The following is a 26,982-nucleotide window of genomic DNA, read 5'->3' as shown; positions in this document are numbered from 1 at the left end:
CTTGGTATAATGAATAAAGTACTTGGTAAGATTCAGTTGTAAGTTACACTCTTCTGGAGATTAAAAGGTCAATCTCAAGGTGGGGAACTCTCAAAATGTAATTGGAAATTACTTCGGACTTTTACCCAGTTATGGCTGATGGAATGAGATCACGCTTTTTGCATAAATTAAATGAAAAGTTCTGTTCTGAAATTCGGTGCAGTTTCCCAACTTTGATAAGATACACCTGAAGAAGATCAGGGGTTATATTCATAAAGCTATTAGTGTTATGACATAACCATTGATAACTATTGACATGACGATCGATGAAGCTATTTGCACTATAACATGACAGTCGATGAAGATATTTGCACTATAACATGACAGTCGATGAAGATATTTGCACTATAACATGACAATCGATGAAGATATTTGCGCTATGACATGATGGTCGATGAAGCTATTGGCATTATGACATGACAATCGATGAAGCTATTTGCGCTATGATATGACTGTCGATGAAGCTACTTCCTCTATGACATCACAATCCATGAAGCTATTGGCGCTATGACATGACGATCCATGAAGCTATTGGCACTATGACATGACGATCCATGAAGCTATTGGCGCTATGACATGACGATCCATGAAGCTATTTGCACTATGACATGACGATCGATGAAGGAATTTGTGTTATGACATGTTGATCGATGAAGCCGTTTGCACTATGACATGACGATCGATGAAGCTATTTGCGCTATGACATGATGGTCAATGAAGCTATTGGTGCTTTGAGATAATAATTAAGTACAAATAACTTTATTATTTCTGATCATGTTTATTTTACATCTTTTTTTTTTTTTTTTTAGCCTGAGCGTCTTGAAGCCAAAGTTTACGGAATGCCAGCTGATGTTTGGAGTTTAGGGGTTACTTTATTTGAAGTAAGTTTTTTCTTTTATTCTTTATTTACATTTATTAAGAATTTGATTATTATTGCTGCATAATAGGTTATTTTTATTATTATTAACATGACCTATGAATAAATTATTTAAACCTTAAAACGCAGATTAAGTAACTTCTCAGTGGTGCCTTTATCAAGTTTGATAATGACAAAATGGCTGACAAAAAAATTTAACATGTAAATTATAGAAAGAGAGAAACTTTATTCTTTTTTATAGCATATATTACATAGAATTCAAAATGTGTTCATTTTTAACTTACATTGTGTGCATATATAACATTGCAACACATTGTAGCTTCAATCACAAAGCAGACAAAGAATAGAAAAGAACTTCGATTCACATTTTTTGTAACAATAAATTTTCTGAATTTTTGAGATGAGATGTGAGTGTTTGTATTATTTTGATTAATCGGACAATTATTCTTGGGTGTTATTGGCACTATGGACCCACCCTCAAACCCATGGTTTGAATTCTTGCAATGCAGATTTAACCTCTCTTTTCCTTAGTAGAGAAAAGGAAACATGTATTCAATACCCAAAGAAGATTGCAGGGTACAGTGGCCATGACATTGTGCTAATAACACCCAAGACGAGATCAATTGTCCGATTAATCAAAATAATACAAACACAGTAACATTTATTTCCTCATTGTTATGATTGTGATGTCTGCCATGTAATCTTTTTAAAGTCTTTATTTTTCCCTACCTGTGACAACATTTCACATGCATTTACATATGCGTTGGTTGGTTGTTTTTGTTTTACGGCATATCAACCCTTTTCGGGTTATTTAATGCCGAATCCAAAGATTTTGAAGAAAATTTTTTTTAATAGAATATATTTGTTGTTTACACGTCAGTTTCTATTCAACCCATAGTTGGGACCCTAACAGGTACTACCACTCCGGGTCAGAGTGGAACTGGGAGCAATGGTAATTAAAGGGTGGCTCCACACTCCCCAAAGCCCACAAGCTGCGGCCTCACCACTGGATATAGTTTACGGTCATATCCAGGACCCCCATTGAGGGACTTTTACCAAGACCGTCTTAAAAGACAAGATGGCCGGTGGGCAAAAATAATTTAATCTGCTGACGTCATCACGGGTAGTCCATTAGTTGCTTCTTTACACCGGTAAACACCGGTAGTGACTCGTGGATATCTCCATTCAACAAAGTAAGTTTTAACGTGCTCCCCCCTGTATTTAACACGATGTAACTATAATTTAATTCAATATTATCATCCTAAGTTTTTTACCATTCAAAAGAAGCGTCACATAAATTGCTAATATTAAAAAAAAAATTTTTACAGCATACAAAGCTAATGAAAATGCGAGACAACATCGACTCTTTTGAAGAGACGATTTTTTTAAGCTGTTGACACATGTTTTAAAAATTTAGCAAAAATTAATTTTCCTGAAATTTTCAATATTTAAAAATAAATTATGCCGGCTGATAACATTTTAAAACTTTTTTTAAAGCTAGAAAGATAAAATTTAAAAATACTTATTTATATATATATATATATGAAACTTAAAAGTAAAAAAAAAAAAAAACGCGCGTTCATTTCGGATTTGTATTACTGTACACAGATTCGAAAAAGTTGTCAAAAAACAAATATATAACAAATAAATGTTACCAAACGCAAGATAAGTTACTTTTCTACCAAACTAGATATATTTTTCGTGTTTTTATTCAATGTAACATGTTTATTCAGCTCGAAAAACAAGGTGTTATAAATAAAAAAACTAGAAAAAATATATGTCAAGCTATGTCACGGTAACATATATTGAGCGAGTTTTTTACAGTATTTTAACCAGTTTTTTATTTATAAAACCTTTTCCCAAACTTACCGTGTTAAAGAGGGAGTCAGACGCCATCTTGAAATTTCCAGGTTTGTATTACTGTACACATAGATTCGAAAAAGTTGTCAAAAAACTAATATATAACAAATAAATGTTATCAAAGGCAAGATAAGTTACTTTTCTACCTAACTGGATATATTTTTTGTGTTTTTATTCAATGTAACATATTTATTCAGCTCGAAAAACATACAGTGTTTACCGATGTATTGGAAAATTTTAAATGGCGGCCGACTCTCTCTTTAACACGGTAAGTTCGGAAAAAGGTGTAATAAATAATAAACTAGACAAAATACTCTTAGAAATTTGCTCAATATAAGTTACCGTGACATAACTTGATATATATCCGGTGGTTTTTTAATAGTATTTTGTCTAGTTTATTATTTATAACACCTTTTCCCGAACTTACCGTGTTAAAGAGAGAGTCGGCCGCCATTTTAAATTTTCCAATTCATCGGTAAACACTGTATGCTTTTTGAGCTGAATAAACATGTTAAATTGAATAAAAACACGAAAATTATATCCAGTTTGGTAGAAAAGTAATTTATCTTGCCTTTGATAACATTTATTTATTATATATTTGTTTTTTGACAACTTTTTCGAATCTATGTGTACAGTAATACAAACCAAATTTTCCAATACATCGGTAAACACTGTATGGTTTTCGAACTGAATAAACATGTTACATTGAATAAAAACACGAAAAATATGTCCAGTTTGGTAGAAAAGTAACTTATCTTGCCTTTGATAACATTTATTTGTTTTTTGACAACTTTTTCGAATCTATGTTTACAGTAATACAAACCCACGTATTTTAACAAACTGAAAATATGGATATAAAAAAATGATTTTGCATGTTATTTTTGTTATGTGGTGAAATAATCTTAAATAAGAAACATGATTTTTTCTTTAGGTTAATTATTTTTTTACTGTGCAATATTTCATGAATTTATTAAAAATATTGTTTTTGATTTTGAAAAAATATTGTGGTTCATTTGCATTTAAAAATATTGTGGTTCATTTTGATTAAAAAATATTCATTTTGATTTAAAAAAAAATATTGTTCATTTTGATTAAAAAATATTCATTTTGATTTAAAAAAAATATTGTTCACTTTGATTAAAAAATATTCCTTTTGATTAAAAAAAAATTCATTTTGATTTAAAAAAATATTGTTCATTTGATTAAAAAAATAGTTTAATTTTAATATTTCAAATGTTTTGCTTGTGTTCTGCTTCAAATATTCATAATCTTACATGCATAATTTTCATTTAATTATATTAAATAAACTTCAAGTTTACTACAAATCAAATCGTGTTCCTTCACTTTTTAAAAATGTAATTTATAAGTAATTAAAGAACGCATTCTAATCTTTAAAATCTATAATACAACAAAATATTCAATTGCTTATAATACTTAAACAAACAACTTGTGTTTTATTATTTTTTTATTATTAATATTAGATGAGTTTCAGTATAAATCATCGTGTTCTTTCTTCATTTCAATCCAATTTTGAAGTTTTGTAACGCTGTCTGTAAAAATTACTGTTCATTATTGACAGTCTAAGAGTTCCACATATCTTGCTTGTTGGGACCTCGGCGATGACGTCATTTTTTCAGCTGGCCGGCCATCTTTATAACGAAGGCCACACTTTTACCCTCTGCAGGGGGGCAGTCGGCGTATTCTAATGCCCCACCGACAGGGCCTTACATATGCGTGTCCATGCTATGTTACACATACTCTGAAGAGCTTCACTACATGCTTGATAACAAAATTCCATCCATAGTCTTGGTATATAATCAAATGAACCCCACTTCAACAATTGCCAACATCCTTAAGTGATAGTGTTTCTGTGGAACAAACTGGGTTTGAACTTGGTACATCCAGGTTGTCAGCTCGCATTGTTGACTACTGGACCACTGTCACCTTCCTGTCATTGTTGATGTGGGCGTATGTAGTTGCTTCTGCTGCTAGTCCCATCTCCAAGATGTGGGATGGCATTACGTGACCTTCGCTAGAAATATACTTAAAGACCATCACATTTTGAGGAAGTTTGGTTTTCATTATGCACAAGACTGTGCAAACTGAGTAATAGAGGTCAGTGTACCCAATGATCCAGGGCTTAACAGAGTTGAGAGGGAAAAGATAACAAAGTATCAAGGACTTATGTATGATATGAAACGAAATTGGAAATTAAAAGACGTTTCAATTATACCAGTCATCATAGGAGCAACTGGGCTTATGAAAAAGAACTTTAAAAAGTACATAGCAAGCATACCCGGTGAACCAAGTGCAAGTGAAATACAAACGATTGCACTGAAAGGGACGGCTAGAATCCTGAAAAGATCTCTTGGTTGGACTCACTAAAATAGGGGTAAATGTCAGACATCTGGTTGGATGTCCCATCCCCTAGAAGAAAAAGTTTAAGAAAAATGAAAAAAAAAAAAAAAAAAAAAAGTTAGCCACCTCTTATTCTGCATGCCACCAGCAACAAATAAAATTTTCAAACCTCCATTAAGGTTTGGACTGTTTTTATGTAAATAGACTTAAATATTAGTTATATCTCTATCTAGCTAGCTAGCTAGCTGAAAAGGGTCATATTTTTTAAAATAAATTTGTCTTAAATATTACACTAGCAAAAAAAAAAAAATGACTGGAGCCTTTTTTTTAATTATTATTATTTATCAGGGTAGATTGTTCTTATTTTATCATATTTTATCGCTGGAGACGTGCACACTTACACAGGTTACGAGAAAGTGAGATCAAGTTTGTGAATGGATAAGTAAATAAAGTGTGAAAGCTGTGGGAGGAGGTAATAAAGGAAAGCTGAGGGATGATGAGAGAAAAAAAGAGAGAGTAAAAGAATGGAGTCTCTATATATTATTTTGCTGATATTATTTTATCATCCTTAAATGGGTAGAAGTGTTTAGTAAGTGATTTTTATTGTATTTTTAGTTAATATCATCAGTAGTGAGGATTAAACCAATCAGTTTTAAGTGATGGTGTTCTGAAGGTTGAAGGTTCAATCCTCACTGCAGGCAATAATAGCTAATAATAAAATAAAAACTACTTGCTTCACATTTCTATCTGGTCCTGGATATGACCTTAAACTATAACCCATGGTGAGGCCCCAGCTTGTGGGCTTTGGGGAGTGTGGAGCCACTCCTTAATTGCCATTGCTCCCAGGTCCACTCTCACCCGGAGTGGTAGTGCATGTTAGGGTCCCAACTATGGGTTAAATAGAAACCGACTTGAAAAAAAAATCAAATATATTCTATTAAAAATTTTTCTTCAAAATCACCGGATTCAGTATTAAATAACCTGAAAAGGGTTGATATGCCGTAAAACAAAAGCAACCAACCAACATTTCTATCTAGTCAAGAATGATGTGACAAGCACAATCTATTCGTGTGGATTAAATAAAAGGTTTAGTTTGAAATTTCATATAGATTCCAAGTTCGGAAAGATACACCTGAAGAAGGTTATTTTTGTTGAAACTATGTGAAAATAACAACTAAAATGAGAATAAAAGACTGAATAATCCAAACATAAAACTTTATTAATAAATATTTTAACATTTTTTTTTTTTTTTTTTTTTTTTTCAGCTTGCAACTGGAAAATTTCCATTTACTTTAGTAAGTTAGCATTTATTTATTTCTAATTCCAATGTTATATTTTAAGAGTAGATTTTTTTTTCATCAATCAGCTTTGTAACACTTTCCTTTCTTATTGGGATGTGGAAGGGCTTACTTTTTGGCTAGTCTGTTTGGAGTCTACAAGATTGAACTCTGGAGAAGAAGAAATAAAAAATGTTTATTTCTTCTTCCATCTAGCATAGATCTGTAACATCTACCATTTGACAAAAGGTCTTCCCCAAAATATATCATGGAACTTTGTCGCACACAGTAGACCGCTTCAAGTAAGACATATCGATACATAACACAATTGAATAAATAAATAAATAAATAAAATATATATACATATATATATATATTGATTTACACATTGTCACTTGTTTTCATCTTTCTTCCTCAACACCGGCTACATTCCATTCCTCGCATTGTTATAGCTTTCTAAATCTTTTATATAAATTGGTGATTCTTGAATTTAAATTCAATTAGGAAAATGTCCTTTTGTCCCTTTTTTTCTGTTTTCCTTCTTAATCTGTTGGTTTCTTTGTTTTCTCTAATTTATTCAAAATTTTTCTGAATTGTTTCATAATTTAAAACATTTCTTCTTTTACAGATGCCTGGTCAGAATCGTGTAAGTATAAAAATAAAAACAACAATGATGAACATTTGTAATACAAACTAACTAAAGGAAATCTTATGCAACCACTTTATGTCCACTAGTAATACTTGCTAGAATACTTGTACCATCTGACCATCATAGTCCACTTTCACTGATCTTAAACTAATTACACAATATGGCTGACCAGTTCTGATTCTATAGTTAAAGGCTAACTATGTGTGAGCCTGATAGTGCTGTAAGGCCATCTTTACTTTTCACCGCTCAGGTGTTCAACTGTCTATTTATCACATTTACATCAAGCAGGTAAAAAAAGGGGTGAGAAGGACTTTGTGAATGAGATCTCTTTCTGGACATCGAGCTACATGTTTTAACCATCTTAAACAGCTATGAAGCAGAACAGACAGAAAGTTTGGAAGTTCAGTTGTCAACATAAAGTTCATAAGTATTTGATCCATAAGGTGACAGCATAAACTGCAGTGAAGGCAGTTGCTGTCAAAGACGTCAAGCCTATGCAAATGAACTGCTTTAATTAGCCACATTTTTTTTTTTTTTTTTTTTTTTACAACTGTAGCGAATGATCATCCGCACCGTAGCTGGACACTTTAAAAAAAAAAAAAATGAGATAAATATGGTGCCATTACGGCCGTCTGTATGGATAGATGATCATTGTTTCTACAATGTTTTTCTGAAACCAGCAAACAGATTATGTTATAAATTTCTTTTTCAGGTTGGCGAATTGATAAAAGCAATTGTTGAAAATGTAAGTATGTTCTTTTATCTTTTATTTATTTCTTTTTTAAACTTAATTTGATAATACTTTTGAATTTTTTTAAAACTTAATTTAATAATACTTTTGAATTTTTTTAGATGAGGATTGATAATTTGTATATTTTGGATGATTAGGACTACTGTTCTCATCTTGAGGGTTATTCTCACAACGTTTCAACCGATGTAACCACTGATCTTTTTCAGGTGTATCTTGTCAAACTCTGGATTCTGTACAGAATTTCAAACAAAACCTTTTTATTTAATCTGCATGCTTAGCATATTCTTGTTATGTCAGCCATAACCAAGTGAAAGTCAAGTAATTCACAATTGTATTCTTAGTATCGCCCACACTGAGGATTGAACCTTCAATCTCCAGAAGAGTGTCACTTAGAACTGAATTTTACTTAATACTTTATCCATTACATCACAAGTTTGACCAAAAACTCCTTATCTCAACAAGATAGACATAAAGAAAGTTGGAGGTTACATCGGCCAAAACATGAGATAAGAATAGTATTCTGAAAAGTCAAAAGAATTTATTCTGAATATCTGAATGGAAAAAAAAAAGCATGTAGCTTTGTAGTGATGAGCGTGGTACAACTTTTGATTGGTTCGATTCTGTTATTGGCATTGGTCTTCTCGGTTCTTTCTAAAATCAAGTACTTACATGAAGGTTGCCAACATCCATAATGAATGCATGCTATGGAACCAGCTGGATTCGAACTTTGTACACATAATCTTGTTCATTTCACCACAGCTGCCTTGTAACTCTCGCTTCTCTTATCTTGTCCTTTAGTCCTCACATTTCATGAACAATGTTTCTGACAAAGAGGGAGAAATTGCTGTTTTTTGAGAAAGAATCTATCCATATAACATTTATCATTGGCTAGATTTTTACCTTGAAGTATGTTTTTTAGCACTTCACAGTGGCTTCATGCTTTGTCTAATAAGCGATTTAAAAAAAAATAAAAATAAATAAATAAATAATTGAAAAAGTGCTATGGTATTTGATACAAAATCTTCCACATTTTTTTTTTTTTTTTACGATAAAGTACGGTTTGCAGATTTGCAACAAAGTTTATGAAAAAAAATATATCATAAAGATATATTTTTTTTCATAAACTTTGTTGCAAATCTGCAAACCGTACTTTATTGTTGAACAACAATAAACTAGGGAGTTCAGCTTGAGTTATGGTTCATATTGGTCAAAGCTACGTCTTTGAGAATCAGTTTGTCAGTTTGGATCATTTTTGAGTTGGCAACCTTGCTTCTGTGCAGTTCTCGGCGATTCACCCTCCCAGGCTTTACTTTCTCTATGTGAGAAGGGTTAGTCTATTGTTAATCGCCTGAGGCACTCCCGCTGTGGAATGCTGATAGGGCTGCTCAGGTATTTTTGTGGGCCCAAATGCACAAGTCTCTTGAGCACTTGCTTTTCAATCCCTAATTTTTTAGGCCCTGTGTCACATCTTCTCACGATGAGCATGATATAAGTACGAATAACAATATCACTTAAATGTCCAATGGCAAAACATTTTGAACATAATAACAATGAAGATAAGGATAACAGTTAGAATCAAAAATAAGTTTGATTGTTTTATGGCATATCAACCCTTTCGGGTTATTTAATACCAAATCCTGGTATTTTGGTAAAAGTATTTATGCTTAAAGTTTATATCATCGAATGTTTATTCACTATATTTGGTTTGACTTTGTTATGTTTTTGTTTAATACCAAATATGGTAATTTTTATGCTTCAAGTTCTTTATATCTTCAAATATTTATTGGTAGAGTTTGGTTTGGTTGTTTTGTAAAGAAAATTATTGTTTGTGTTTTAGACTTTGCAGAGCATGATTGAGTTTTGCAAAGAGAAAGGAAAAAAAAAACAATAGCATAAATATTTAGTGCGTGTTGGGTCAGGAAGTCAGTATCTTCAGACACCAGGAGACATAAGAATAATTCTTCTCAGAAAGATTGTCATAAAAAGCCTTGTTTTTTTTTTTCTTTTTCTTTGAGACTTGGTGCAGTTATAGTTAGAAGAATATGGCTGAACAACAACTTTTGGGTGCCATAATATACAACATGCCAGCTGAAATAAAAAGGACTGCTCGGCGAATTGTTGTTGTTCAAATAATGTCGTTTTTTGACGTTCAACTATATATAAAAAAAAACATTATTTTTGCACCAATCTAATATATATATAAACAGATACACATACCTAACTTTATATATAGAGAAAGATTGCTATTCTTATTTCAAGTTTTAAAAATTCTTTAACTTTTATCTTATTTTCAGCCACCTCCCAGATTACCTGATGAACATTTTACAGCAGAATTTGTTAACTACGTCACAAGATGGTATGATATGTCTTATTGATATTATTATTAACATATATTAGATTATGCATTTTTTGTAATATTCATGATTTTCGCCATGTACTTCAAGACTATGAGAATTTTAACTGGTTTGGTAAGAAATATTACCACATTACCATTTCTAAATACTCCTTTAATTTGGGTAATTTTAAAAAAATTTCTACAGAATAGAAGGCTGAGACGTTTTTTTGCGAGTTTAGTATTCAGTTTATTCTCGAGAGAAACAGGCCACACATAAGAGAGACTAGTATTCTTTTAACTAATTAATTACTATTTTATCACGGATAAATGAATGGGTATAGTGAACAGAGTTCTTAGTGTGGCATTTCGCTCTTGGCGATTATCAAAGTTTTCCTTTCAGTGATTTTTAGCATTATTGGTGATCTGCCTCACCACAACCCATCAGCAAACTGATCTAAAACCATAGCTTTTGTGTAAACCTTGATATCCATAACATCATGCATCATGTCACTGATGTCTCTTGTTTTATTTTACTTTTGATATATTTGACCTCCTTAATTTTACATGACATCTGTTCTTGTTCATCTTTCATGGAAACTGGTTTACTCCCCAAACTTTGTTACTTCAACATGCACTTTGTTCAACCCTTGTCAAGATTAACACTAGCTGATGTACCCGCTGTCAGACATAGAGCCATTCGTTATATAACAATATACACTCGTGTGAATATTAAAATGAAACACTTTCAAAATCAACTTCACAATCTAGTGGGAGACAATCTCTTCTATAAGAACAGAAGAGATTTTTTTTTTTTTTTTTTTTTTTTACAAGGTGGTCACCACTTATCAAGGCTCGGAAGCCACTCGGGGGTAAAGGTTATTGTAAGTACAGTACGTTAGTGTGGATATTTAAAGTGTCTACTTAAGGAGACGGTTCATCAGGAATTTGTTTACGTTGGACTTGAAGACATCCAAGTTGTAGTCAGGAGGGAAGCAGGCAGACCTAACGGATGTTCATAGTCTTTCTCTACTCTATCGTTATTGTCATGGAAGGTACTTGCCTGAACTCCACTCTTTGGTTCATCCTTGTAAAGCATTCACAGCGAGAACTTATCCTCCTGCCACAACTGAAAGGAACTTTCTTTTCATCCTTTGTGTGCCTAGTATCAGGCAGAATTTTCATAAACAGAGTTTGTTTCTAATAACTTCCCATTTGTAGAGTTTGTTACTATGAGGCTGCTTTCCTGCAGACTACAACACTGTCATCTTAAAATCTAATGTCAATAAATAAATGTTATCAACCGTCTACAAATTAATCAGACTCTGTTCCTTCTATTCGTTATATTTAATCTTCTCATAATATTCTTCATCGTTTCAACTGAGAATCTATCCTTCTCATTAACTCTTATCCTTGAGTGGCTTTTGGTCTTGGTAGGTGGTGACTTCTTAGTAAATAAGAAAAATAAGCAAAATAAAATATCTGGAAAGAAATATTACGGCGCTTCTACACTATTGGCACAGAATTTCCGAAATCGTAAAACTGAATTTCACATGGAAACAATGGTATCTACGTATTCCTCGTATTTTTAAGATGATTATATCCAAAAATTACGAAAATCGATAATGTATAAAATTATTTATTCAAGAAAATAAAAATAGAATTTGATGAAAATGATCGTAAGACACAGAAGAGTTCAAAAAGGAGTTAATGTTCCGTTTTGATTTAAACAAGATTACAGCAATTTTTCACCTGCTACCACAATTAAAAAATTTTTTTTAATAATGCAGGTAGAAAAAAACAATGGTTTTTGCTGATATTTTTGTCAATTCTAATAAATTAAAATGTTAGATTTCAAATTATGCAGTCAAAATTACCTGAATATTACTGAATTATTTTTAAAAAATAACTTTAATCGTGTTAGCAGGTGAAAAATTGCGGCCATCTAGTTTTTATAAAATAAATCGAAATGAAAACAAACAATGGAAGTAATTCTAAATGTTTAATGTGACTAACGTAAAACAAATAACAAAATAAGCATAACATGTATAGTGTTTCTGAGTCTGGTTTTCAAGATTTTTTCATAATTGTTTAATATAAAAAATAACTATCTGCCTAAAACTTAAATAACATAAAAATAATATATATATATATATATACAAGCTTTTTGCAACTGTTGATTTTACAATTAAGCTTTTTTCAAGAATTATCAGGAGGAAATTACCTTCCCGTGTCTTACATAAGCAAATATGACTGTTTTCTTCAAATTCTGTTTTGGATATAATCATCTTAAAAATACGAGGAATAGATAGATACTATTGTTTTCATGTGAAATTCAGTTTTACAATTTCTGAAATTTCGTTCTGGTAGTGTAGAAATACCAAAAAAAAAAAAATCATCTAAAAAGATCAAACATTTTTTGTTAGCTATCAGTTGTTATTATTAAAAAAAAATAAACACAGGGTATTCCAGAAGTCATGGACAAATTTCAAGACTTTATATCTACTGAACTATATTTGTTAAATGAAAGTGATATGATTTTAAAGCTAAATTTATCAAGTTCAACTTTAATATTAATGATTTTTTTTTTACACAGGCATCACCACATTATCAAGGCCAAGAGGCCACTCAAGGATAAGGGTTAAAGAGTGTACAGTAGAAATTGGAAAATATAGTAATCAATAGTAATGAGAATTCGGTAAATTTGTTAACTTATATGGAACGGCTCGTCAAGAACTTATTTACATTAGACTTGAAGACAACCATATTGTAGTCAGCCGGAAAGCAGGAAAACGGAAGACAATTCCACAGGCGTGCAGTTCTAAGAAAGAAGCTTTGTTCATGGAATCTACGTTTAGGTTTAGGCACAGATAAAGAGTGGGGGGGAATTGTTGATAGTGTTTTCAGCTAGACGAGTGTTTCTTGTGAAAGTTTGGCGAGGGGGGACCATAGACTGAAGCTCAGTCGAACACTTTCCATGAAAATAACGATAAATCAGAGACAAGCTCGCAACATCTCTTCTGTGATTATATATATATCAGCATACTTTTTATATCCTTTATAGTTTTTGAGATATTTAATGTCCAAATGTGTTCACAACTTGTGGAACACCCTGTATTTATTCAAAGAAATTGCCTTACAGTGTTATTTTTTATTATTTGAATTTAAATTTTCTTGAAGTTTCATAAAAAAATTGTCCAATAGTCATTGTATTTTTTTTTTTTTTTATAACAACAAAAAGAATATTCTCATTTCCCAATTAATTTTTCATTGTAGCACAGTATTTATCAAAAACATCGGTCAGCATTTGTGATGTCCAGAAAATTCTGACGATAGGACAGTCCTTATTCTGTGTAAATACTAATTATTCAATTTCTTGTATTGATCTAAACATCTTTATGTTTATTTTTAGTATGCAGACCAATCCTCAGGATCGATTACCAGCAGCTGATTTATTGGTGAGTTTATTTTTATGAACTCGTTATCTTTTGTTATGAATTGGAGTGTTAGCATATGATAGCTATTAATGCTTTGCAGAAGATTATGCCCAAAGACGTGTGTGTGTGTGCATAATATTACAGAAAGAAAGTCGTGGAAGAAGTGAGGATACTCACAAGGAAGCAACACAGAATGATACAAATTACATCTATAAGTCTTAGTCCGATATTACTTGAGTAACTATCACAAACAGTTACGGGCCAAGTCAGCCGATATCCAGTACTCGTACTGGACTGGTGTCTGAAGTGTAGTGTCTGCTTGGATGCTGCACTTAAATTAATTGTCCTTAGTCAATGGAGGAGGAAACCCTTCTATACTAAGGCAATTTTACTTTTTGCAAAATGCCCCTTTTGATGGGGAGCTGGTTTATTTCCCACATTAAAAACGACCTTGTGTCCCATTTTGTTTCGTGGGAAACAAATAAATAACCATTTATGGGCCAAGATCAAAGTGTAGTATCTGTTCTTCAAATGCTATGCTTCAACTTCTTGTTTTGTCAGTAGAGGAGAAATCCTTCACAAATGAGACAATTTTTAATCTTTGTTCCTTTTCTCCATGTTAAAAAAAAACGACCCTGGTGTCTACCTCTGTCCTGTATGGAAGCATTGTGAATAGGAACTACCACAGACAGAAGTAATATATCTCCACCTTCATCTACTCTAATTCAAAGTCCTCCTTTTGTTGATGCCGCCCTCTGTCATATCCTGTTCTCCACGTGAGAACTTGCACGGCAGAAGTAAAAAGGAAAAGGTAACTCCACCTGAAACAAAAGGAGTTACCTCCCCTTCATTATAGTTCTATCGTAACATTTTTCTTCAATCTTGTTTTCATCAATATGCTTCATTTCTTGCATATTTTCTTTGATAACGTTTTGGAATGATATATATACATATACATAGCTTTTTTTTTATACCGGTGCTTCTGGTGAGGATAGTTTGGTGAGATCTGGTTGATCATAGAAATGATGGTGTGCAGAAAAAGATGAGATTGGTTTTTGACACACAAGCTAAGCTGTTGAATGATTAAATCTCCAATTTTATTTGGAGTGCAAAGCTGCAAAAAGAACACAACAAGGTCTTGTCTGAACTCTTCCATGTAGAAATTTGAAAAAGTCACACAGACTCTTTATTTTATGAAAATTGATCCAATGTTTAGCTATCAAGAATTGTAGTAAAAAAAAAAAAAAAAAAAAAAAAAAATCGTGCCAGCCTTTTACCACTGGCAACGCCCGCTTCAGAGAGTGAAAGAAGAAGAGAATGGCCACTGCGTCTATTTATAGACTAGAGATCATGGGAAGAGTATGCAAATAACTTTGGACGGTTTTGTCCTATAAAAAGCCTGTATTTGGGAGAGAGGGTGTCTTTTTTGTTTGGCAGAAGAAATTGCTGTCAGAAGTGCATTGGACTGCAGGATTGAAGATTGAGTTGTGGAGTCATTGTATTTAACCACAAGCTATTTCGGCCAAGAACAGATCATGGAATCTGGGATGTTGAGATTGGGAAAAGATGTGATACCACCTTTTAGTGGAGAAGGTGATGTAGTCGGATGGATAAAGAAAGTAAAACTGGTGGCTAAGCTTTCAATGTGCCAGACCTTGCCAGTTTTATTCCACTTTTTTTGCAGGGAGATGCACTCGCTCTCTATCTTGAGATGAATAATGCAGAACAAGAAGATGCAGAACTGATAGAGATGAGACTCGTGACCGCCTTCACTGAGGGGACTTTTGAGGCATACGAAAAACTGCAACGATTCAAGTGGACAGGAGAATCGGTGGATGTTTATGCTAATAAAATCAAAAGATTGGCTGGACTGGCAGGATATCTGGGAAGAGGGCTGGAACATACAGCCAAACTGGCATTCATAACTGGATTCCCAGACGATGTATCTGTGGCATTACAGCAGCTACCGAACATAGAGAGAATGGATGTCAGCAAACTGATACCGACTGCACGGCTTTTAGTCAGCAAAACAGTCGTAAAAACTCGGACATTGGCCGCAAGTGCGCAAACTAATGAGACTAATAAGGGAAAGAAAGAATCAAGCCTTCAGTGCTTTAGATGTCAAGGACCACACCTAAAAAAAGATTGCACAGAGATCCCTAGGGCCAGGGCAACATGCTACAATTGTGGAAAATTTGGCCACATTGCGAGATATTGTCCTCAGATTCAGGGAAACGGGCAAGGGGGAGCTTCTGCGCCGCAAGCTACCCTAGCAATGAAATGAAGGCGCGATACTGGCCTCTTCCTATAATAGAAGTAGAGGTGAATGATTCTGTAATGACTGCACTTGTCGATACTGGGTGCACCACTACTTTAATCAATTCCAAACTTTTGAAGGGATATGGAAGGAGCGGTACAGTGAAAGCAGTTGATGGGAGGAATATAGAATGTAAAGGAGCCAGACAAGTGGAGATAAAAGTCTGTGGAATGCACGTAAAGGTGAGGGCAATCTTGATGAATCACATCGTTGATGGGATCGACGTCATAATTGGAATGGACGTGATTAATGAGCTGGGAGGTGTAACTATAAAGAAAGCCAAAGTGAAGTTTGGAGATATACAATGTGCCGTGGCTGCCCATCAGCTGAATGTTTGCAAAATCGAGGATAAAGACTTTGAAGCAAACTTCGATGGAGATAAATGGACAGTAAGATGGACATGGAAGGGAGAGTCTCCAGTATTGCAGAACAAAGTCCAATATTATAAAAACTCTCTGGAAGGCGATAAGAAATTAGAATTCGAGAAAGAGGTGGAAAGATGGATATCGGATGGTATTCTGTTACCATGGAAAGGAGAAAGAAAAGGCGTGTTGCCATTGATGGCAGTATTTCAGGCCACAAAAGGGAAAGTTAGGCCAGTGTTCGACTTTCATGAGTTGAACCGTTTTGTGGCGTGTCATACAGGGAGCGACATAATAGATGTATGTGATGAAAAGATAAGAAAGTGGAGACAGTTGGTAGAAGGGACCGCAATAGTGGACCTTAAGTCTGCCTACCTGCAACTACATGTGGCAAAGGAACTATGGCAGTACCAGCTGGTCTGTTATAAAGGAAAAACCTATTGCCTAACACGATTAGGATTCGGACTTAATGTCGCACCAAAGATTATGGCAGCCATTTTAAAAACAGTATTAAAGAAAGGAAGTAGGACGAAAGAGGCCACTGATTCATACATTGATGATATAATGGTAGACGTAACGAAAATATCGACGCAGGAAGTTGTGGAACATTTGAAGGGGTTTGGGTTAGCAGCAAAATCTCCGGAATCCCTGGACGGAGGAGCAGCACTGGGCCTTAAGCTTATGAAAAATAAGATGGGTGCACTAATGTTCAGGAGAGGCAACGAGATCCCAGAGATGGGAGGAGAAATTAGTAGGTGGGAGCTATTTTCGATCTGTGGTAAATTATTGGGGCACTATCCAATTGCTGGATGGCTGCGATTAGCATGCAGTTATGTGAAAAGAAGAGCAAATGGAGTGGATTGGGAAGAAAAAGTTGATTGCAGAACCATGAAAGTGATGCAGGAGGTTCTAGCTGAGGTGAAAAAAGAAGACCCTGTTAATGGCGCTTGGCACATACCTGAAGTGAGCACAGGAGTCGTGTGGTGTGATGCAAGCAATGTTGCAACTGGCGTGGTTGTCGAGATTGACGGTGTGGTGGCGGAAGATGCAACTTGGCTGAGGAAAAGTGATGACTTTAATCACATTAACATAGCTGAATTAGATGCTGTTCTAAAGGGTGTCAATTTGGCTATCAAATGGAGACTGACAAATATTGAAATAAGAACTGATTCAGCCACTGTACTCAGTTGGGTGAACTCTACTGTGGAGGAGAGTGGCAGAATACGAACAAAGGGTGCTGGAGAAGTGATAATAAAGCGGAGATTAGGGATGCTTAGAGAGTTGATGTCTGAATTGAAACTGCAGATAAAAGCAGTGTTTGTGCCTTCTGAAAGAAACAAGGCAGATGCGCTAACACGGATAAAAAAACAGTGGTTAATTGAGAAAGAGGAGGCGCCGATATGCTGTCTTGGAATTGGAGAAATTAAAGAGTTGCATGACATGCATCACATGGGAGTGGAGAGAACATTATATTTGGTGAGGCAAGTGGATCCGAATGTAAAACGGGAAGAAATTCAGATGATAGTAAAGAACTGTGTTCGGTGTCAATCGATCGATCCTGCCCCAAATATACATAATCCTGGGGAAATTGGAGTTTTAACGAACTGAACGAGACTAGCTATTGACATAGCACACTACCGAGGGGGAGCGTACTTATCAATAATTGATTGTGGGCCAAGTAGACTGGCGATATGGAAAGAACTCCGAGTGGAAGCCGCATCTGCAGTTGCAACTGAATTAGAAAAGGTGATGCTTGAACGAGGTCTAGTAAGGGAGGTGATAATGGACAACGGCACTGTTTTTCGCTCAGAAATCTTTCAGACGATGCTAAAAAAATGGAAGATTAAAAGTTATTACAGGGCAGCCTACAAACCTGGAGGAAATTGTGGAGCGACATCATCGGACCATGAAAGCAATAGCTGAGAGAGGAAGAATATCGCCTGAAGAAGCCACATTTTGGTACAACATGTCCCCTAAGGTCGGGCAAAGAGATGACACAGTGTCACATAGAGCAATCTTTAATTACGAATGGAGACATCCTAGAGACATGTCACCGCAAATTAATGATCAAGGACCAGCCAGAATCCAAATAGGAGAAGAAGTTTGGGTGAAACCGCCTAATGCCCGATGCACAACGCAGTGGGGAAGAGGAGTGATAACAGGAGTGCAATCTCCAAACAACTTAAGTGTCAATGGAATGCCACGACATGTTTTAGATTTAAGGCGTGTGGTCCATTTAGGTGATGAGGATGGTGGTACTGAGCCAGGGAGTGATGAAGATGAACCGGTGCCGATGCAGAGACCGCAAAGAGAATGCAATGCGCCGATCTGGACACAGGATTATGAGATGTGAATGATCTTTAATGATCATGGGGGCGTGTAGTAAAAAAAAAAAAAAAAAATCGTGCAAACCTTTTACCACTGGCAACGGCCGCTTCAGAGAGTGAAAGAAGAAGAGAATGGCCACTGCGTCTATTTATAGACTAGAGATCATGGGAAGAGTATGCAAATAACTTTGGACGGTTTTGTCCTATAAAAAGCCTGTATTTGGGAGAGAGGGTGTCTTTTTTGTTTGGCAGAAGAAATTGCTGTCAGAAGTGCATTGGACTGCAGGATTGAAGATTGAGTTGTGGAGTCATTGTATTTAACCACAAGAATTAAGATGTCTGTCTCCTTGAATCATTTTAGCTGTTCATAGGCTTCAAAAAAATCTTTCAATTGACACCATCACGAGTTTCATTTCTATCTGTTCCTCATCTAACTGATCTTCATTACTCGTTTCAAGGTAATGGAAAAGTGCATCTCTATGTAGAAAAAGTGGAATGAAGTTAGTCAGGCCTTGCACTTTTTGTAGCTTTGTCACCAATTTAATTTTCTTTATCCACCAAATTACACTTTTCATAATGATGTTGGGTGACACCATCTTGTTTGATAGCGGAACCTACAGTAAAGGGGAAATATTGGAGGGTATTAGTCACTGAGTATAGTGGTGACCTAACTGTCTAAACCAGCTATGAACCTCCTGAAGCCCTCATATAACAAAAAGATTAAATTTTTATAAAAAGTTATTGTCCATCATAACTCACCTTCTAAAGAAATTTCCAAATCTATAGCTGGCTGTAACCTCTTCTTGTCTCAATCAGCCAAAGTTCTTTGTCTATAAAGAAAATAAAGTAGGGAGTATTTTCCAGCCCAAAGGCCATAATCAAAGCGTAGTATCTTTAGTCTGAGGAGGACATCCTGTTTGACTGGGACAATTTTTATTTTTGTCCGATCTGGAATGTCTCTTTTTAGAGAGCTGGGCATTTTTTGTATAAAAAACAATCTTGTATTTAATTTTGACTTCATGCCGAGTCAAGTAAATTGAGATTACTGCATTTTATTGTATGTGGTTTATTTCGCAATGAGTCAGTTGAACAATTATGGCCACTTGATAACCAAATCCACAATGATCATCAGAAGCCCCAGATCAAAGTGTAGTATCTTTGGTTGAAAAAGAACAGATCATTCTTGACCGAAACAATTTTTATTTTTGTCATATCCAGAATGCCCCGGTCCTGGATATGACCTAAAACTATATCCGATGGTGAGGTCCCACCTTGCGGGCTTTGGGGAGTGTGGAGCCACCCTTTAATTGCCATTGCTTCCTGGTCCACTCTGACCCGGAGTGGTAGTACCTGTTAGGGTCCCAACTATGGGTGAAATAGAATCTGACGTAAAAAAAAAATATACTCCATTAAAAATCGTTCCTCAAAATAACTAGATTCGGCATTAAATAACCTGAAAAAGGTTGATATGCCGTAAAACAACCAACCAACCAACCAGAATGCCCCATTTTTTTTTTTTCTTTTTTCTTTTTTTTGAGAACTGAAAAAAAGACAACCTTGTGTCTAACTTTGTCTTCATAGGGAGTTAAGTAAATTGGGATTACTGCATTTTATTGTATGTATATTTTTTACATGTCAGTTCAACGATTATGGCCATTATTGGAGTAACAACATACTGACCATAAACACAAAGATGAGGATGTATCAAGCCTGTATCCTCAGCATCTTACTCTACTGCAGTGAGACATGGACCTTCTACAAGCATCAAGAGCGCAGACTAAATACCTTCTATCTGCGCAATCTAAGAACGATCTTAGGCATTACATGGCAGGACCGCATTCTGAACAAAGACGTTCTTGCCAAAGCAAATCTTCCACACGTTTGGCCGCTTCTCCCATAGACGTCTGTGCTGGCTAGGACACGTCGTTTGCATGCAGGATGGCCGAATCCCCAAAGACATTCTGTATGGTGAGTTCTCAGCTGGCAGCAGACCAACCGGTAGACCACTCCTCAGATTTAAGGATGTGTGACATCAAGTCTGTGGCCAAGGTCACTGGGAAAATGGTGGGATCCTTCTACCGCTCCAGAAGATATCTCACTAATGATGCAATTCTCTATCTATATAGGAGCCAAGTACGTCCAAAGATGGAGTACTGCTGCCACATCTGGGCGGGGGCTGCTAAAAACAGCCTATCCTGCCTTGACAGATTACAAAATAGACTCCGTGGCTTGGTGGGGGATGCCCTTTTCTCTACCCTGCAACCTCTTTCCCACAGAAGAGACGTAGCGAGCCTGTCATTGTTCTATCGTTATTTCCATGGCAGGTGCTCGTCTGAGCTCCATTCTCTGGTCCCCCCTCCCCAATCTTTCTCAAAAAACACCCGACTAGCTGAAACCACCGTCAATAATTTTCCCCACTCCCTATCTGTGCCTAAATAAAAACGTAGATACCATGAACAAAGCTTCTTTCTTAGAACTGCACGCCTGTGGAACTCTGTTCCGCTTGCCTGTTTCCCTCCCAACTTCAACCTGGATGTCTTCAAGTCCAACACAAACAAATTCCTGATGAACCGCCCCCCCCCCCCAAGTAATGACACCTTACCAATTCTCCAATACTATTGCTACACTATCCCTTTGATTACTGTACACACAATAACCCTTATCCCTGAGTGGCCATTGGGCCTTGATACATGGTGAACTCCATGTAAAAAAAACCCAAAAAAAAAACCATCAACTCTGACCTTGAATCCTATGCTGCAGACCGTGCCTCCTGGTGGGTCAAAGTCAAGAAATGTGTCTGGCTGAGTGAGGAGAGAAGAAATGAACAGTGGGAGGAGAAGACAGGCAGACACAAAAGGACAGCAGCAGCATCAGCAGAGCATGACTGAGGGTATCACTGTGGGAAGTGCAACAGAATCTGCTGCTCCTGCATTGGTCTGCTCAACCACAGCAACAGTTGCCACCACTCATGACAACCTTCAGGCACGATTCTTCATCATCTATCTAGACGGAAGGACACCAACGAAAGGCCACTTGATAAATAAAGCCACAATGATCATCAAAGAAGTGACATGTGTACTTTTTTTTTACACAGTGGTCACTACTTATCAAGGCCCGGAAGCCACTCAGGGATAAGGATTATTGCAAGTACAGTACGTTAGTGTGGAGATTTAATGAAGTGTTTACTTAAAGGGGCAGTTCATCAGGAATTTGTTTACGTTGGACTTGAAGACATCCAGGTTGTAGTCAGGTAGGAAGCAGGCAGACGGAACAGAGTTCTACAGGCGTGCAGTTCTAAGAAAGAAGCTTTGTTCATGGAATCTACGTCTTGATTTAGGCACAGATAAAGAGTGGGGAAAATTTTTGACAGTGGATTCAGCTAGACGGGTGTTTTTCGTAAAAGATTGGCGAGGGGGGACCAGAGATTGGAGTTCAGACGAGCACCTGCCATGGAAATAATGATAAAACAAAGATAGGCTTGCAACGTCTCTTCTGTGGGAGAGAGGTTGCACGAAGTCTATTTTGTACCCTGTCAAGGCAGGATAGGCTGTTTTTAGCAGCTCCAGCCTAGATATGGCAGCAGTATTCCATCCTTGGACGTACTTGGCTCTTATATAGATAGAGAAGTACTTGAATCAGACGCAGCATTTCTGGTCTGCAATGCTACAGTTTTATTGCCTTATGAAAGTCTTTTCATTGGTTTGTAGTAGTGTTATGGGGATTTACCTATTCACTCATAATGGACTCTTCTGAACATCATTATAAAAGTTTAATATTCTCATGGAGAATTATTGCAACACAATGCGAGACTACAAACTGTCTAACGCAACAGTTGGAAATACTGACAACCTTTCTTTGTATTCACTTTCTTGTGCAATATATTCTTTCTGCCTAAACCTGTTGTTCGCGTCTTTCTGTATAAGCCTTTTCTAGGGCCACAACATAGTTATGAGGAAACCCAGAGAACGGAAAAGATACCCATCCTGCCTTGTAGGTGGGGAAGAAAGAGTTAAATCCAATTTTTTTCTTTCATGCTTGCACATTTGTGCCATTGCATTCGTTTCGCTTGTGCATTCCTTGACTACATGTTCATATCTTATTCAAAATTAATTGTATATTTTTTTCCTTTTTACATTATTTTGATTCGTGCATTGTTTTTATTTTTATTATTTTACTTTATTATTTTATTATTTTTTATTATTTTTATTTTAGCGTTATTACCGTTTTTATTGTTATTTTATTATTTTATTTTGTTATTTTATTTTATTATCTTATTTTTATTTTATTTTCATTATCTCATTATTATTTTTATTATTATTTTATTATTTTCATTGTTTTATTATTTTATTTTATTATTTTTATTATTTTCCTTTCTTATTTTTATTTTATTTTATTTTTATTTATTTTATTATTTCATTATTTTTATTATATTATTATTTTTATGATTTTATTTTTATTTAATGATTTTGTTTTATTTTATGATTTTATTTTTATGATTTTATTTTATTTTTATTATTTTATTATTTTTATTTTATTATTGTTATTTTATTATTATTGTTAGAAATGAAAAAAATATATTATTAAATGCTGAGTCTGAATTAAAATAATTTTGAAACAATTATAAACTGTTTTGCATTGAGTATTTTTTTTTTTTTGAATAAGCTTGAAAGCCGTTTTAAAATGCATATATAATTATGTATGTATGTATAAATATAATTTTATTCATGTTTCTAGGTTCATACATATACGCAGATGCACTGTACAGAAAGTTCTCAGATTGTGGCGAACTGGGTACAACAAGAGCAACAGCAACAAGCAAAAGGATACATCACATAAGGATTTTTATTTTTTACGACAAAAAAAAATATATAGGAAGAAGGAAAAAGCTATCCGAAGCATCTTTTAAAAAAGATTTTTAATTAAATTTGTCAATATTTCTGAGATGAAGTATTGGCATTTGCATTATTTTTCATTGATCATCATCATCATCATCATCGATGCTGTGCCATTATTACAATGTTTCACTCATTTTACTCTATAACTTTCTTTGGTGCGTGTTTAAATGTAATCACTGGGCTTTTGCAAATTTTCAAACGGAGCTGTTTATTTAATCCAGTGGAGCAGACCGATTTAGTTCTGTGTTCCATTCTATTATCTCTTGTATCCATTATATCTTAAAGATCATAAAACACAGACTTATTACAATCTGCTCTGACAGATTCAATTAGGAAATTAGTTTTCTGACGATGGGCAAAGCCTGAAAAAATTGAATATGAATCGTATGTGTTAGGTATGCTGGCATGGTAAATAATCATTGAAATTGTAACTTGAAATAGCATTTTATAAACTACAAGTGCTAAAAATAATATAAAAGTTGTAGTAATAACTAGATCCTCTAGGTCTAGAAGGTTCTGCTCTCTCTCATATATATATATATATATATATATATATATATATATATATAAGTTACATTCTAATGACCAAATGTAAGAATCAGTACACAAACTTATATTTTTGTTTTTTATTTCTTATATATATATATATTTAATTTATGTACCTAAATAAATTTTAAAAAAAATTAAAAATATAAGAAACAAAAAAAAAAAAATTAAAAATTATGCTTGTGGACTGATTCTATCCTTTCATCATTAAAATGTAACTTACTAGTATATATACTCTGAAGCCCGAAACTAACTTTATTGAGCTTTTTATTTGTAACAATTTAGAGTATATCATCAGGAATATATAAAAGTTTCTGTTTTTGAAGTATATAAACTCAAGATTATATATGTATGGTTTGACCAAAAGATTCTCAAGTTTGATAAGACATACCAGAAGAAGATCAGAGATTCCATTGGCAGAAATGTTTTGAGAATAGCATTCAAAATGAGAACAGGGTTATAGTCAGCTAACATATTCCTAATTTTTTTAGAAGTGCTACGGGAAGCGGTGACAAGGCAAATCAGTTCTTTTGCTTTTATAATGTACTAGCAGATTGCCTGGCGTTGCCCAGTCATGAAATATGCATAAATATTATATCTTAATTCATATAGAAACTGAGACATGTGCATGTGAGTGTTTTTTCTAAGCAGTTTACTTGTAAGTAAAACAAAAAAATACTCAAGCTGAGATCAAAACCAAAATCCAAAGATAGTGAATCAAGTACGATAACCATTAGGCCAGCTTGCTATGATCTTGGAAAAGTGTTTTCAAACCTACTTATTCTTTACATAAGGAATCTGTCATATCAGCTATTTATGCATGTGTATTCATGAAACAGTTGACAGATAAAAATCTGATGACACTCCCCCCCCACACACACACACATACACCGGTCTGTAGATCAAAAGTTTGCTGAGTATATAGGTTGAGAAGTGTCCTCACACATGCATATTCTCATTTATTTCTTTTTAAATATATAGATTGGATATGTTTTTTATGATGTTTGAGACTTTGTTATTTTGATTTCAATAATTTTATTTTCATACTTTCATAAACATATATTTATTATATAAATGCAAACGAAAGCTTTTTTATTTTCAACAAAAACCGTCCCCTCGTGACGATGACAGTTCTACGCATGCGTCAGATGATGTAATGACCTGATTTACTTTAAATAGTTGAAAAACTGACTAAATTTCATGTACATCGCATTAGCTCAGTTGGTTAGCGTGTTGATTCATTAGCTTTGGGTTTGAATTGTGGTGTGAGATGTCTTCTTTTTTTTTTTTTTTTTTTTTTTTTTCGATTTTTTACAATTTAAATATTGAACCAGTGTTATTTAAGCCATTTTTCACCTAACGTTTGTTTTTCTGTTTTTTCTGTTTTTTTTTGTTTTTTTTTTTTACTTCGTACCCACCGATTTTTTAAATTTTAATATCGGAACAGGCTTAGTTAAGCCATTTTTCACATGTTTTTTTTATTTTTGGTTTTAACGTTCGTTTTTCTGTTTTCTTTTTTGTTTTTTCGATTTTTACATTTAACATCGTTCATTTGCCTTACGTTAGTTTTTTTTTGTGTTTTTTTTTTCGATGTTTTTATTACTCCCTCCACCCCACGCTTAAATTTTAACGTTCGTTTTTGTGTTTCCTTTTTTTACTTCGCTTATAACAAACAAACCTGGTCATTGACCTCATTTGCTGAATAGCTATTGCTTATATCGTCGTCGTCGTAATGCTCTACGACTTCCGTGCGGGCACCTGTCAATTTGGTTCTTACTTAAATAAATTCAAATATCTTTCAGTAACTCATTCTGGCTGGCCAAACGGTTCATGTTTTTTTTTCACATTTTATTTTCAAACTTCGCCTCAGGGCTTCGGGTTCAATCCTACCCCCCCCCCCCCGTTTCTTTTTTATTTAAGAACACATACACCTCCAAACACGCGGGCAACGCCGGGTACCCCCGCTAGTCTATATCTATAAAAGGCAAAATGTGTGTGACCATTTCGTGTATGTCTCGCAAAGGCTTTTCTCGCACACGCTCCTGGGTGGGGTTACGATCGCTAAGAACTGTTTATATAGGCCGTAGATAATAATATCTAGGATTTGGGAAAGCGTGTCGCGTCTACATTTATTTACGTCGACTTTTACAAAATTATTGCTATTTTGGCTTCTCATGTGTTGATTCAGCTTTTTTGTATAAAAAGTGAAACTAATTCAAATACACATCGTTCTCGGCATCGCGCCGGAAAACATCCAGAAGCAATCAGCTTTGATCAATCTTGTATATCAGACAATTGCTATTCAATCTGGACAATTGGGAGCTGCTTTCCCCCTCCCCAACAGATGTTGGGGAAAAAAACAGTCAAATTTGGGTAAATAAACCCAAACGCTGCCTTGGAGCAAAAGTTAACTGCGTGACTTCTATTTGACCTTCTTAATTAGGTCAAATGGAAGCAGCAGAGTTAACTTTTATTGCGGACACCTGTTTTTAATAGTTAAATAAATAAATTCAAACGTGTCTCCATTGTATGTCACGGTGGCCCAATGGTTAACATTGCACGTTTTTGTTTCACACTTTAATTTCCAACTTTGCCTCAAGAGTTCAGGTTCGATCCTCATACTCACCTACCAAAACTTTTTTTTTTATTTTAGTTTAGTTTGGCACACACACCTCCAAACACCCGGGCAACGCCCCCCACCCCCCGCTAGTCTATAAATATTAAAGCGAAAATGTATGTATGTATGTATGTAAGCGGTCGGTTCACAACTTTTTAAAACTTTTTATATCACATACAAATCGTAATATCTCACAGTTAACAACGAAGCTCGCCTGTCTATTTAATTTGCTCGATTTCGAGAAGATAAATATTCAATATTTGTCGATCGCCGCATGTGGGTTAATCTTTTTCCTATAACATCTTGGGGGCGAGGAAAAAAGCGTTCAGCAGTAAATG

General features: G+C 34.7%; 1 protein-coding gene across 1 annotated transcript in view; it reads left to right on the top strand.

Moving 5' to 3' along the window:
• The window catches only part of LOC145276943 (dual specificity mitogen-activated protein kinase kinase 5-like), a 79,116-nt gene extending 55,583 nt beyond the window's left edge, over window positions 1-23,533 (top strand). Inside the window, exons 14-20 of the mRNA XM_080128449.1 lie at window positions 849-920; window positions 6,400-6,429; window positions 7,040-7,057; window positions 7,773-7,805; window positions 10,106-10,167; window positions 13,556-13,601; window positions 23,321-23,533. Coding sequence (XP_079984575.1) covers window positions 849-920; window positions 6,400-6,429; window positions 7,040-7,057; window positions 7,773-7,805; window positions 10,106-10,167; window positions 13,556-13,601; window positions 23,321-23,422 — 363 coding nt within the window. The 3' untranslated portion in view covers window positions 23,423-23,533. The remainder of the gene's footprint in view (window positions 1-848; window positions 921-6,399; window positions 6,430-7,039; window positions 7,058-7,772; window positions 7,806-10,105; window positions 10,168-13,555; window positions 13,602-23,320) is intronic.
• The last annotated feature ends 3,449 nt before the right edge of the window (window positions 23,534-26,982 follow it).

The sequence above is a fragment of the Euprymna scolopes genome, chromosome 5 (assembly GCF_053919585.1).
Source record: "Euprymna scolopes isolate OS-2025 chromosome 5, ASM5391958v1, whole genome shotgun sequence".
Classification (NCBI taxonomy): Eukaryota; Metazoa; Mollusca; class Cephalopoda; order Sepiida; family Sepiolidae; genus Euprymna; species Euprymna scolopes.
This window is presented reverse-complemented; position numbering and strand designations above follow the sequence as displayed.